This window comes from Arvicanthis niloticus, chromosome 15, assembly GCF_011762505.2.
Source record: "Arvicanthis niloticus isolate mArvNil1 chromosome 15, mArvNil1.pat.X, whole genome shotgun sequence".
In the NCBI taxonomy this organism is placed as follows: Eukaryota; Metazoa; Chordata; class Mammalia; order Rodentia; family Muridae; genus Arvicanthis; species Arvicanthis niloticus.
In genome coordinates, this window is record NC_047672.1 from 3,607,421 (window position 1) to 3,619,939 (window position 12,519).

The 12,519-nt window shown below is 43.2% G+C and overlaps 1 protein-coding gene across 5 annotated transcripts in view; it reads left to right on the forward strand.

Moving 5' to 3' along the window:
* Dpp6 (dipeptidyl peptidase like 6) overlaps positions 1-12,519 on the forward strand; it is an 859,276-nt gene that overhangs the window by 615,819 nt on the left and 230,938 nt on the right. For all 5 annotated transcript variants that reach the window (XM_076913275.1, XM_034518902.2, XM_034518899.2 and 2 more), the window contains exon 5: positions 11,490-11,564. In XM_076913275.1, the coding sequence (XP_076769390.1) occupies positions 11,490-11,564 (75 nt within the window). The remainder of the gene's footprint in view (positions 1-11,489; positions 11,565-12,519) is intronic.

Genomic DNA, 12,519 nt, shown 5'->3' on the forward strand with positions numbered 1-12,519 from the left:
AGACCAGTGCAAGGGCTTGCGTGCCATTTAAGCTGCACCAGACAGTTAGGAGGAAGCCTGGAAACACATTTCAAGAGCAATAAAAGCAATTGTACATTTGGCGCCACCCTGGGGAAGTTTTCACTAGGCAACAACCTGAAGGTGCCTTACACCTTACACCTGGGACTCAGGCACTGAGGCGAGTACAGGGAAACAGTGGACTAGGATGTAGCCCTTAGACAGCAGCTCCAGAGGCACTGGGGTGATGTACAGAGGATTCATGACGCTCTGTAAATTCCAAGGAATAGTACAGCAGGATGCTTACACATCAGTGAGTGATGGAGGACACCATCACTGCATCAAAGGGCCAGGAATTAAATATGAGCCACGCAACAGCCCGTCTTGCTGGCTGGCAGAACTCTGTATTGTTTCCTAATGCGATTTACACAGCTGCTGTCTCGTGGCATTTATTCAATAATTTTAGTCTGGTTCATAAAATTTGAACCTCACGTTCCAAAGAGACGAGACATTGCTGCCCTCCTCCGATGAATATGAAGAGCTGTATGGTGTTTGGATGTTCTTGGAAGGGAAGGCCGGCTGTCAAGAAGGCATCTGTGCCACGCTTCTATCTGTCCTCCTCACTATGCCTTGCTTCCCTGCTAACTTGAGCTAATTACTTATTTTAGTCGCCAGATTAACATTTGAATAAAAAAGCATTTTGTTTCTCTAGCTTACATCTCCTTGCATCACTATTAGACATCAGATTTGAATATTATCTTGATCTCTGCAAATTAATTAGTCCTGACTCTTCACAAGAGGGGCGTAATTAGGCAACTGCTTGGAGACCAGAGCAGCAGCAGCCTGAGGAGGAACTGCAGGATTCCGGGGAATCAGAACATGAGGTCGCTCTCTTCCTGTTTCCTTCCTCCAGTGAACCACTGGATAGTAATTGCCACTTGGTGCACTTTAATTAATTTCTACCCAGGGCTTCATGCACTGCTGTCCACTCTGCCCAGCTAGGTGACACGTTTGGTAGAACTGAGTCCTTGCCCTTAGCCTCTTACCCATCCTGTCCCCGAGTCCAGGACACAGTTGTAGCTCGGAACAATGGAGATTCTGACAGACATCATCACTGGAGGGAAATGGGTCGGCCCCAGACCCTGGATCCCAATTATCTTCAGCTGCTCCTACCCACACCTCCCCATGCCCTGGGCCCCCACATGATGAGGATGTGGTGACACTGGCAGACCAGTGCAGCCTGCAGGAATCTCTGATCTGAGGCTCGGTTTGGTTTAGCATGGGAGTAAACCCTAGAAGGGAAAATAACCTGAATTTGCTATCACACGGAAGCTGGCAGCTTGTGCTGTCCCTCAAATATTTTGCTTGGCTAAGGACTGGTTTATTTCAACTTGAAATCCAGATTTCTGGCATCTTCTGAAAAGTAGGACGATCTGATGACCATGGTTCATTTTCTCACAGAAAGCAGAACCTGGCATGTGCTAGTGTTTCTGCCCCTTGAATGGGGTTGGGGCTGAGAAGCCCTACGATGCTCCCACTCCTGACTGCCTCACAGACAGTTCAAGTCTGTGGTAGGTCTTCCCACCTCAGTTGAGGTAATCTCCACATGCCCTCAGACCAGCCAGCCTAGTACTGACAAACCTTTCCTGGGACTCTCAAGATTGACAATTCAAACTAACCATCACACTAGGCCACCGCAAGACAAATGCTGCCACAAGCTTATTGGGGTGAGGGGTTGAAAGTTCATTATACTCTAAACTCTGCCTACAGCGTGACAAGAAGGGCTCTAAATGCTGCACACAAAATGGCCTCACATAGCTAAAGTTCTTAGGGAACCCACAAGCCAAAATACATGATGATTCTGTTTTATTACCTCCTTTCATATAACTCCAGCTTGTGTCAGGTTGACATAGAACTAACCAGGACAATTATAGGTTCCTTTTGTTTATGTGTCTGTTAGTTTGTTTTTTAGAATTGCACATGTGAGTACTATATTTGCATTGTTTCTACCCCCCCCACCCGTCAACTCTTCTTGTGCTGTGCCATCTATCTATCTATCTATCTATCTATCTATCTATCCATCCATCCATCTATCTATGATCTATCTCTGTATCTATCTCCATCTATCTATTGATCTATCATCTATCTACCTATATATCTATCTGTCTATTATCTATCTATCATCTACCTATCTACCTGTCTACCTACCTACCTATCCATTCATCCATTCATCTACCTATCTACCTACCTATCATCTATCTATGTACCTATCTATCTCTGTATCTCTCTATCTCTGTATCTATTTATCATCTGTCTTTGGTGCTGCCATATATACAATATACAGGTATTTAGGAATGAGCACGTGGAATCAGATGCCTTACTAGCAAGGATTAGTTGCCTGTAGTTGTTCATCTAGGCATAGGGCCTCATGAAGTTTTTCATTTTTTCTCTTCCATGTTGACATGTCAGCTGGTTTGTCATTGTCCATGTCTTGTTTGAGTGACCATATTGTTTATATTTTATAAGCGTGTGCTCCCTATAATATACACCAGACACTATCACACAAAAGGTGTCCTGGTCTCTACCTCTTACAATCTTTCTACCCAGCCTTCTGCACTCTTTCTTGAGCTTTAGTCATAAGAGTTACATTATAGATGAACAAACTGGGGCTGGGCACGTATGTGGCCAGATGTAGAGCTCTACGGTAGCCCTATCTGCTACAACAACAAGTTTCTTTGATGAGGGATGAAAGCTACACCTTCCTGTGGGTATAAGAATAACTATTTAGAATACAGTTAGGAATTATATTAATTTAAGAAAATGGCATTAACAGGTTCTCCCCAAGGATCTATGACCTCTCTGGTTGTCACAGTTATATGGTTGGGTTTAAAGTTCCAAGTATCATTTTTCTTATGTTGAACAGCCATTAAATCCTATTAGATAGCTGTTGTCTGCTCCCTGCATGTGAGGGCCACTATTGCACAACTTGGAGTGTCTTGTCATTGTGGTCACTGTTGTACTTCAGAGGTTTTACAGCTGGGCAAGGCTGTTGACTGCTTTTCTCCCTTGGCAGTTTGCATAGCACCTTCCAATAGTAAAAAAGCCAGTCCTAAGGCTTACAGGTTAATTCCTCCAAGCTCTGTGTCTGAAGGATGTAATGTCTTCAGCAAAACAGATCAGAAAATAAGAAGCTAAAAGCTTTCTTTTCTAAGTTTCACAGCTGATAGCTTGGAGCTGAGAGAGCTTTGATTAATTCCACACTGGACTGGAATGCCTTGGTCCCAAAGGACACCCTCCAAGGTGCTCAGTTAGTGCTTGCATCCATGTGTTCCGCCCAAATTCTAGGATCAATGCCCTTTCACCCTCAGTGAGAACACCATGACCTTAGCTCCTGAGCACTGGAGAATGGCAGTCAGTGAAGCTAGCATATGCTGTCTTCTTCACAAGTTCAGGTGGGGAATTCATTCTTATTGTAGTGTGAGGTTTGTTTCTTTTTCCATTTTTTTTTTCTCTTAAGGGAAGCCTGTTAAGGCCTCTCTTTGGCACACTCAGATTGCCAGCCTTGCTACTTTTGTGCTTTTAGATCATCATTGTGTGAGATAAGAATGGCTTAACCTCAGCACTGTAGTGTTGTGACAGTCAGTCTGCTCCTGGGGCTTGTCCTGAATGACAAATGAGTTTGTAGTGTGTGCACTGTATGGTATGGATTTGCTGGGCAAAGGCACAGGTCATACCCAAGGCAGATGGCATTTGAAGTCATGCATCATGACACTCCACTCCAAATGAGTCACTTCTGGAACTTTCCATTTGCTATTTTCAGTCCCTGGGTAATAGATGATGCCGAAAGCAGAACCTCAGATGATGGGTTTGCTATACGCCATACTTCAGATACATGGAGGTCATGTGTATCTTAGTGGACTGAGGTCATGATCCACCTCTAATAAGGATTCCCTTCTGCAGTACTATGGTTGTGACTTGGTTGTGCAAGGGGGCACCATCATATGCTAAGGCTTATTCCTGAAGGTCACTAAATCTGCTCTGAAATAAACAAGCTGCAGAATGTACAAGTTAGCCTAAAAACTCCATACAGATGCAGCAGATGCCCAAGCATTCCCCAGGTCAGGGAAGACTCAGACAAAGCTATCAGAACAGGCTCTGGTGGTAGACAGTCAGCCTCCCTCCTAATCTGCTAATCGAATACTGCACCTTGTGTTTCTCCTGCCATTCACTGTAGTGACCAAAGTCCTTGAGTCTGTCTGGTTCCAAATGATGATTTTAGATGAAAAGGGAGGCAGAGACAAGCTCAGAAGTCTGCCTTCCTCATTGATGAGGACAATGCAGTTGTCCCTTTGAGTTTGACGGGTGTTCAATAAACTACTAACCTCATCACGACGTACTTTATTTATCTTTTTGTGGGTTTCACAAAAAGATTGCTCTAAAAACAGCAAAGGTTTTACTTCCCCCCTGCTACTCTCTGCAGGCAGGTAGAAAGATCCTACTGTTATACACAGTTTTCCATCTATTTATATCACTTCTATAGGGCAAAGCTTTGAATGAGACAGATCATAAAATCTTGTTAAAGATTTGAAAACTTTTAAAGATGATATCAAAAGGTCAGTTCTCTGAACACTGGCATCAAACTCTAATATTATGCTAATTAGAACCCTGATAAAACCTTAGTCAAACATCTAAGTTTTTATTAACATGTATTAATTATATATAATAAAGGTTTTCATGCCCTCCTCATATTCAGCTCCACTTGTCTCTTTTGTCCCCCCCCCAACCCCCTCCACAGACTCATGCTGATCCCCTCCTCTTAGCAACTCATTCCCTGCTGATTTTCAAAGCTTTGGGGGTTTTGTTGTTTTGATGAACCAAGGAGTTTCATTAGGGTTGTTTACAGGACTATGGATAAGAGGATAACTGAAAGAGCATGAGCATCTTGCCAGTGGCTACACCACCAAAGAAAATGTCTCTCCTTTCCTCATCAACCACTAACTGCCTATAGATCATGGGAAACATCTGAAAGAGGCATTTAAGAAAAGTTTGTTTGGGCTCAATCCATAATGACACAAGGCATGGAGATATCACTCCCTTTGGAGTGGTGAGAGCTTGTGGCAGGAGGATCCCAAGTCATGGTAGATCAAGAAGAAAAACAAAACAAAACAAAAAAACAGTAGAACTGGAAAAAGGCACCAAAGGCCATCCCATAGTGGCCAACTTCCAACCATGTCCTATATCCTGAAGCTGGAGAACAAGCAATCAAAACAGAGACAGCCTCTGGGAGACATTTCTGACTCAAAGCACAACCTCATATATAAGACTGAACACCCGAGGTAGCCACGAAGTCCCCATATTTATAGGAACATGTGCCTTTTTACCTATTGCAGTGGTTCTTAACCTTCCTAATGTTTTGACCCTTTAATATAGTTGCTCATGTTATGGTGACCCCCCCAACCATCAAACTATTTTATTACTACTTTGTAACTGTAATTTTGCTACTGTTATGAATTATAGTGCAAATATCTGATATGTAGGCTATCTGATATGTAACACCTGTGGAGGTCATAACCTCCACAGGTGTTAGAGAACTGCTGACCTATATTGAAAGCACACTAAAGACATCATGCTCAGATCAATGGCAACATTGTATCCTCGTGTCTGGGTCCCATTATTACTCCTTTGAGTGTTCACATTGGCCACAAATGGGAACAAATGTTATTTCCTCTTTACATAAGTATGAGCAATTAAGAAATACTCAAACTTTCACATAGAAAGTGATGCAAATGGTTGTAAATCACAGGCTTTCTGAACTTACAATCTGTACTATTAAATTTTTAATAATGTCCAGTGTGAGGTTTCTTCCCACCTCAATGGTTTATGTTCCCAAACGACACACACATACACACACACACACACACACACACACACACACACAGCATTTATATTTAATACACCTTATTCAGGACAATAATTGGGCAACTGCCTAGCCTCCATGTTGTAAGAATCTTCCTCCCACTGATAATTTCAAGTTACTACTTACTAACTTCTATGTTCCCTTTTGGCTGCTCCTTACCCAATTGAGCAACCCTTCAGACCATGCTCCCCAGCCCCTTTACATGGCAGCTCTGCCTCTCTGCCTCTCACACTCCTCAAGCATGGTGTCTCTCCTCCCTCCTCTTTCTCCTCATGGTCTCAAGGCTGGGAATCCTGAAATCCTACCTCTCTCTCCTCCCCAGATATTGGCCTCTGGCATCTTTATTTACCAGTCAAACAACTGGGGACAGGTTTCCAAAAGCTGCATGGAGACCCTCTTGTGCAAATTAATAGAATGCAAGCAGCTCCATTTCTCCTTTTGTGTTTAATTAAAAAGGCTCTTTTCTTTCACATATACATTGAACACAATTATAATAATTATATAAATTGTAAGGTATGATATACATTTATAACATCCAGCCCATCATATTTGGCAATTTAGATAAAGTATTCTATCATCTATCCTAACTTAAAAAATTTATAATTCTGTATCTCAATTATGTTTGATTTTTAGTTGCATTACCATCTGAAAATCATCCTTTCAAATCTGGAATATCTTTCTTAATGCTAAACAACTTAATTTATGAGACTATAACTAGTCTTCAACCCGATCCAAGATCTTAGAAGGAATTAAATATTACCCGAATATGTAGAAAGCATAAAGGCATAACTTTCACAACTTATACAATTTATAGAGACATCTGACTGCCTGAACAGTCCCCAATATTCCTTATAATGTTGGAACATCTGTCTTCAGCCTTCTGGCCCAGAACCATCTGACAGACCTTAAGTGAAGCAGAACTTATGAAGGACTATCTTACCCTGTATTGGCAGAACTTAACAGTCGAGACAAACTCTCAGCTATTGCTCCAGAACTATGCCTGCCTGTCTGCTGCCATGCTTCCTGACATGATTGATGCTCATGAATTCTAACCTTCTGAAACTGTAAGCCCAAATAAAGTTTTTCTTTGCAAAGTTTCCTTGATTATGGTATTATATCACAGTAGTGGAAAAGTAACTGGGACAGTCCCTAATGGCCCTCACAAATTGAAGAAATTGTTCCTACTATACATAGAAAGCATAAGGCATCAGTTTTATTTGAAGTTATACTCCATTGTGAATATGTCCCCCCAAATTCCTGTATCAGAAAACCAGCTTCTAAATTTTTATGTGGATGAGGAGATAGGAGTGGGACTTTGGATCCTATGATGACAATGAGTGGCTCTGTAACAAGGGAAGAGACTCCTGAGGTGCTATCCCTACTTTTATCTCAGTGTCATGGTGCAAACAGACCTCACCACATGCCTGTGCTTCTCAGACTTCCCAGATTGTAGAACTATGAAGCAAATTGACTGTTACTCTCTGTAAACTGCTTTGCCTCAGATCTTTTGCTATAGCAACAGAAAAGGGGGAAAGGCTGAACAAACAGCAGAGGATGAAGAACAAAATGCTTTCCAAGCCCATTTTGTAGCCAGCAGCACTGTGAGATGATAACTTCACCGATATACTACTAGAGAACAATCTTCCTTGTGCTCACAGATGCAGAAATCTCCAACATAACACGGGTATATGAAGCTCAAAAGCATACGCAGGACATAATACATCATGGCTGGGTATAATTTATTCTGGGAGCATAAGGTTGACTTCCCATCTGAAGAGAAAACAATATCATTTATCATATTGACAGACTAAAAAGAACAAAACAACAAAATCCCCTTATACGTAGATGAAAGGCATCATAAAAACCCAACACACACTCACTACAAAATCTCAGAGTAAAGTACTAATGAGCAAGCAGATGACACCACCGACTGAGACTCTGCAGCCACTGAACAAAGGGGCAAAGGCTGACTGTCTCACCTTCACAGTCCAGCAAGCTAGCAATGCCCACCTCCTTCACAATGACAGCACCCACTGAGTACAACATAGAGAGAGTAGAAGAATCTATTCATAGAAAAGATGACTATGAAGAAAATTCCAAGGAATCTATGTTTTTAGACAAAAACCCAAATTTAACAACACTTCTAAACATAAAGTTAGGATTTCCAAATCCATAAAATCCCTGTATATTAGCAACTTACATGTATTGGCATTGAGACATCATCTGATTTTATATCTATGGAACATGCATCATATTGAATAATTAGAGATGAATGTAGCAAAATGGAGGTGAGCTCTGCATGCAAACTCACCTGTTGAGGGAGACTAAAAGTTGGAACAACAGCCTTCCTCTTGAGGAACAACAGTGTGAGACAATAGGCAGGGTGGACGCTATCCTAGAAAATGGTTACATCACAGAAACAATCAAGGGTGCTTTGTGCAGCAGCGGCAAGGCTGTTAGATCCTTTCTCCACCTTCTAGCCATTGAAGGACTTAAACAGAGGACGGCCTTAAAGAAAACAAAGCTCGAAACATTCAGGGAGAAAAGAGGAAGTCCAAACCTTGCATGGCTGCATGGCTGGTTTGCTCTGGAAAATGTAGAGAAAGGAATGTTGGAATAAACCGTATAGAGGAAGAGAGGTGGGCAGGCTATGGAGGAGGATTGGGGAGGACCGGACCAGGCTGAGCCCTGGGTAGTAATGGCCTCTGCTGAGGTGGGAAGCTGATGAGGATTTCCAGCAGGGAAACATAGTTACACATTTCAGTGATGCAACACCCTGACCACAAGGAGAGAATGGTTACTGATGGAGTCCAGCCAGGGGATGGGCTGGATCTCAAGGAAATGCCCTCTTCTCAGGTGAGGGTGGCAGCTGAAACAAGGGAGCTCAGGGGATTCTGAGCAACTGAATAGAACACATAGAAAAAAGAAGAGAGTATAGCATAGCAAAGGAGGAGAGACGGAACAGGAGGCAGCAGGAAGAGAGGGGAGGCAGCGGTGAGGGTGTTGGCTGAGCTACTGCTAGCTGTTACTTCCGAGAGGAAGAAGCAAGAGAAGCTGGAGAGAGAGATCATAGGCCTGGGGGATTGGCTGTAATGGTGACTAGAGATGACACCCAGATGTCCAGGCAGAGATGCAGAGAAATGGTCATCTGCTCACAGCCGCATCTGGGCTTCAGATACCTCAGCAGGGGGTGTGTGTACAGGAGTGCTCAGCACGTGCATGGTTTTTAGAGTCCTGAGACTGAATGGTGTCTCTTACAAAATGGTTTTCTCTAGAAAAGTGAAGATCTCAGTGTTAGTCCTGCACGTCACGGCTTGGAGTCAGAGAATGTGGGAAGCCCTAGAGAGCAAGAAAAGACTTAGGAGCAAAGTGGGAAGAGTAAATGTGTGTGTGTGTGTGTGTGTGTGTGTGTGTGTGCATGCATGCATGTGTGTGAGTGTGTATGCACACATGTGCATGCATGTGTGTGCACACATGTGCATGCATGTGTATGTGAGTGTGTGTATATACACATGTGCATGCATGTGTCTGTGTGTGTGTGTGTGTGTGTGTGTGTGTGTGTGAAGCCAAGTGCAGATAGTACTGTGTAGAGAAAGGAAGGATAGGTTTTCTAGTATGGTGACAGCTGGCTGAACTATGACATTTACTAAAACAACACCCTGGGCACTGGTAAAAGAGCAATTTGGGCTGAGTAGTGAGGTAAGATGCAGGAGTTTAGGAGCTGGGTGCAGGCATTTAGAGTGGATGCAGGAGGTCAGGGGCAAGCATGGGAAGGAACATCAGAGCATAGAGTACTCAGGCAGATTTGGCTGGTTAGTTGTGTGAGGATAAGAGCAGTATTACCTCTACCATAGGGAGCAAAGAATAAATGTGCCTAGTAACAAAACTACACAGAAGCCCAACCTACACCTACAATGGTCAAATAAGGGAAGATCACATTACAAATTACCTCAGAGGAGGGTGAGCTGTGTTGACATATCCACAGTGGGGTACAGATGTCTTTTGTGGAAGGTGATTTATCAAAATCTGTTGAACTTTTATTCAAGCAGAACTCATCATCTCTCTACACCTTAAATTCTTACCCGAAAAAAAACAAAACAAAACAAAACCACTTACATGCCCACATCCACAGAGACACACGGGAACATGGGCTGAGACTTTGGTGTGTGGCGCTGCTCTTAGTCACAGCTGATGGGAGCGGCTGTGTGGTCGTTCCCCTGTTCACAGCTTTTAGGTCTGAGATTCTCTGTGTGATAAGGTTTACTGTGCTCAGCAGGATTGCATTCTCGGAACACTGGGTGCATTTCTATCATGGCAGGAGCACAGTTGAGCTATCCTGCATTGGTCCTGCAGTCAGCTGAGACAGAGCACAAAACACTCTGCTTTCTCACTCAGCTCTCACACTGTGAACAGCTGCTTTTTCCCTATGGACTGAAGAGCACTCTTTACCACATTATTTGTGGGTGATCTTGCACTCACAGGGTTCCCCAGGTCTAGCACTCCTGAGAACTGAAAGGCTGTGGTGTGGGTCCCTCGTAGAGAAAATGTGGTTGCAGGCTTGGCTTCATGTGCTATTATGGTGTTGCTGGAGAGTTCAGTGCTAATAGCTCAGCTGTATCTAACCAGTAAGGTATCTTGAAACAGAAACATGTTATGCAGAATACTACATCTTGATCGGTTAATGAAAATGTGGATGCAAAGGCATGAGAAGCGAGGTCCCGGGTTCCCAGTGTGTGCTAGTTTGGTATTCATGATGAGAGTATTAGAATGCAGCCACTGAGAGCCACCCTGCCTTTAGTAAGGCATGAATGAAGGCATACGAAGGTAATACAGCCAGCACAAAGAGGGAAAATCCAAGCAAAGAAACTCCTTGCAATTGTTTCCTTAAGGTCTTGTTGCACAAGAAGCTGAAGAGACACAGAGACACCTAACCTGGCATCCCCTTCAATGGCGTGGCTCAGGAGTCTTCAAGGGGTCACTGCCACACTATGGAGTGTTGGACACCAGGCAGATGATGTGGACTTTCAGGGGCAGGGGGTTGGAGCTGGAGTGTGTGCAAGGGCAGAGGGCAGGGTAGGTTGCTGATGTACACATTCACAGTGACAGTCATTTGGACAAAGGAATTTGGCATACCCATTGTGGACTGACTCCTGAGGATCCCCACAACAGGGAAAAGACAAGTTATGGAGCAGGGTGTAGAGACTGCTTCTGTTTTAGTAACAACTCTGCTTAGCATACACTTCAAACTATAACAAAGAAAAGATGCCAACTAAGCGTTGAGAGACTAAGGGAAATGATGCTTGTTTTTTCTGTCTCTATTGATTTGCTTCAGCATATACAATAAGGACCATTCTATTGAAACTTCAAATAAATCACAAACAGAATTTTTAAAAGCATCTATTAACTACTACACTTTGATTGGTTAACTAAGAAAAGCTATAGCCATACTTAATTTCCTGGTTCACTGTTTTACTTCTTTTAGTAGAGGATTTTGAGAACAGTACCAGTGTCTCTACAGGAGTCAAAGTTGTAACACTTGTAAATTTTGTTTTCTTTCTTTTTTTTTTTCCTTTAGGAATCCTTAAGAGCCATCAGATATGAAATATCCCCAGATAAAGAGTATGCGCTGTTTTCCTATAATGTGGAGCCGGTGAGTCTGCCCCTTGCCCATCTGCAGAGGAATCATTCCCTACCCTCTATCTTCTGAGAGTGCTCCCTGAATGCACCTTCCCCATGATCTCCAACCCTGAGACACTTGGCATTCCTGGGACACCCTCTTTCATGAGTCATACTGCCACGTAGAGGAGAGGACATACACATTTTCTTGGCAAGAAACACAATGACTCCTTTTAAGAGTTGTTTCCTGGCATGGTCTGGGGAGATGAGTCTCCTTGGAGATATCCATTGTGCTTTTATGGCCAATCTCCTGATGAAATGATCATTTTATCCCTAAAACCAAAAGCAGCTGCCAGTGGGTTCTGCCTGCACTCCCTGACCACGCCAGAGCCTAATGAAAGCTTTCCTTTTATATATTTTCTTCGTTAGTGTTTTGTGAGCCCCCTACCCCCTAAGATCTTGCTGAAATTTTCTGTTAAAATATGACCCTGGGTTTGAGTAGCTGCCTAAACATCCAACCCCTGGCTATCTCATTCTTTTTCCCAGCCCCTTCCAGATCACTAGTCTTCAGGTTCCCTAAAATCTTATGTTTCCCATGGGGTAGAAGCCCCTGAGAGGTCTCTGCTCAGAGAGGCTCTATGGTGGACCTGGCATGAGAAGGGCATTTCTTTCTGTCTTGATCTTAATTTTTTAAATGTCTGCTATCAAAGAGTGTTCATTTTCTCTCTCTGAGTTCACTGGAACAATTGGGCATCTGGGTCTATTTGGGAGAGTTTTCACCTGGGCACCATCTTATGTGCCCTCAGCAGGTTGCCTTGATCTTTGAGCAGCAGAGCAGGGCGTGCACAGAGCATGACAATATCAGCTCCTTTCACTATTCCCCGAAACTTTCAAAGCTAGAATTAGTGCAGAGGGGTCCCTGAAGGGCTCTAGATTTGCAGCACCAGGCTGAAGTTGTCTTGAATTGCATAATCATTACATCACCAACA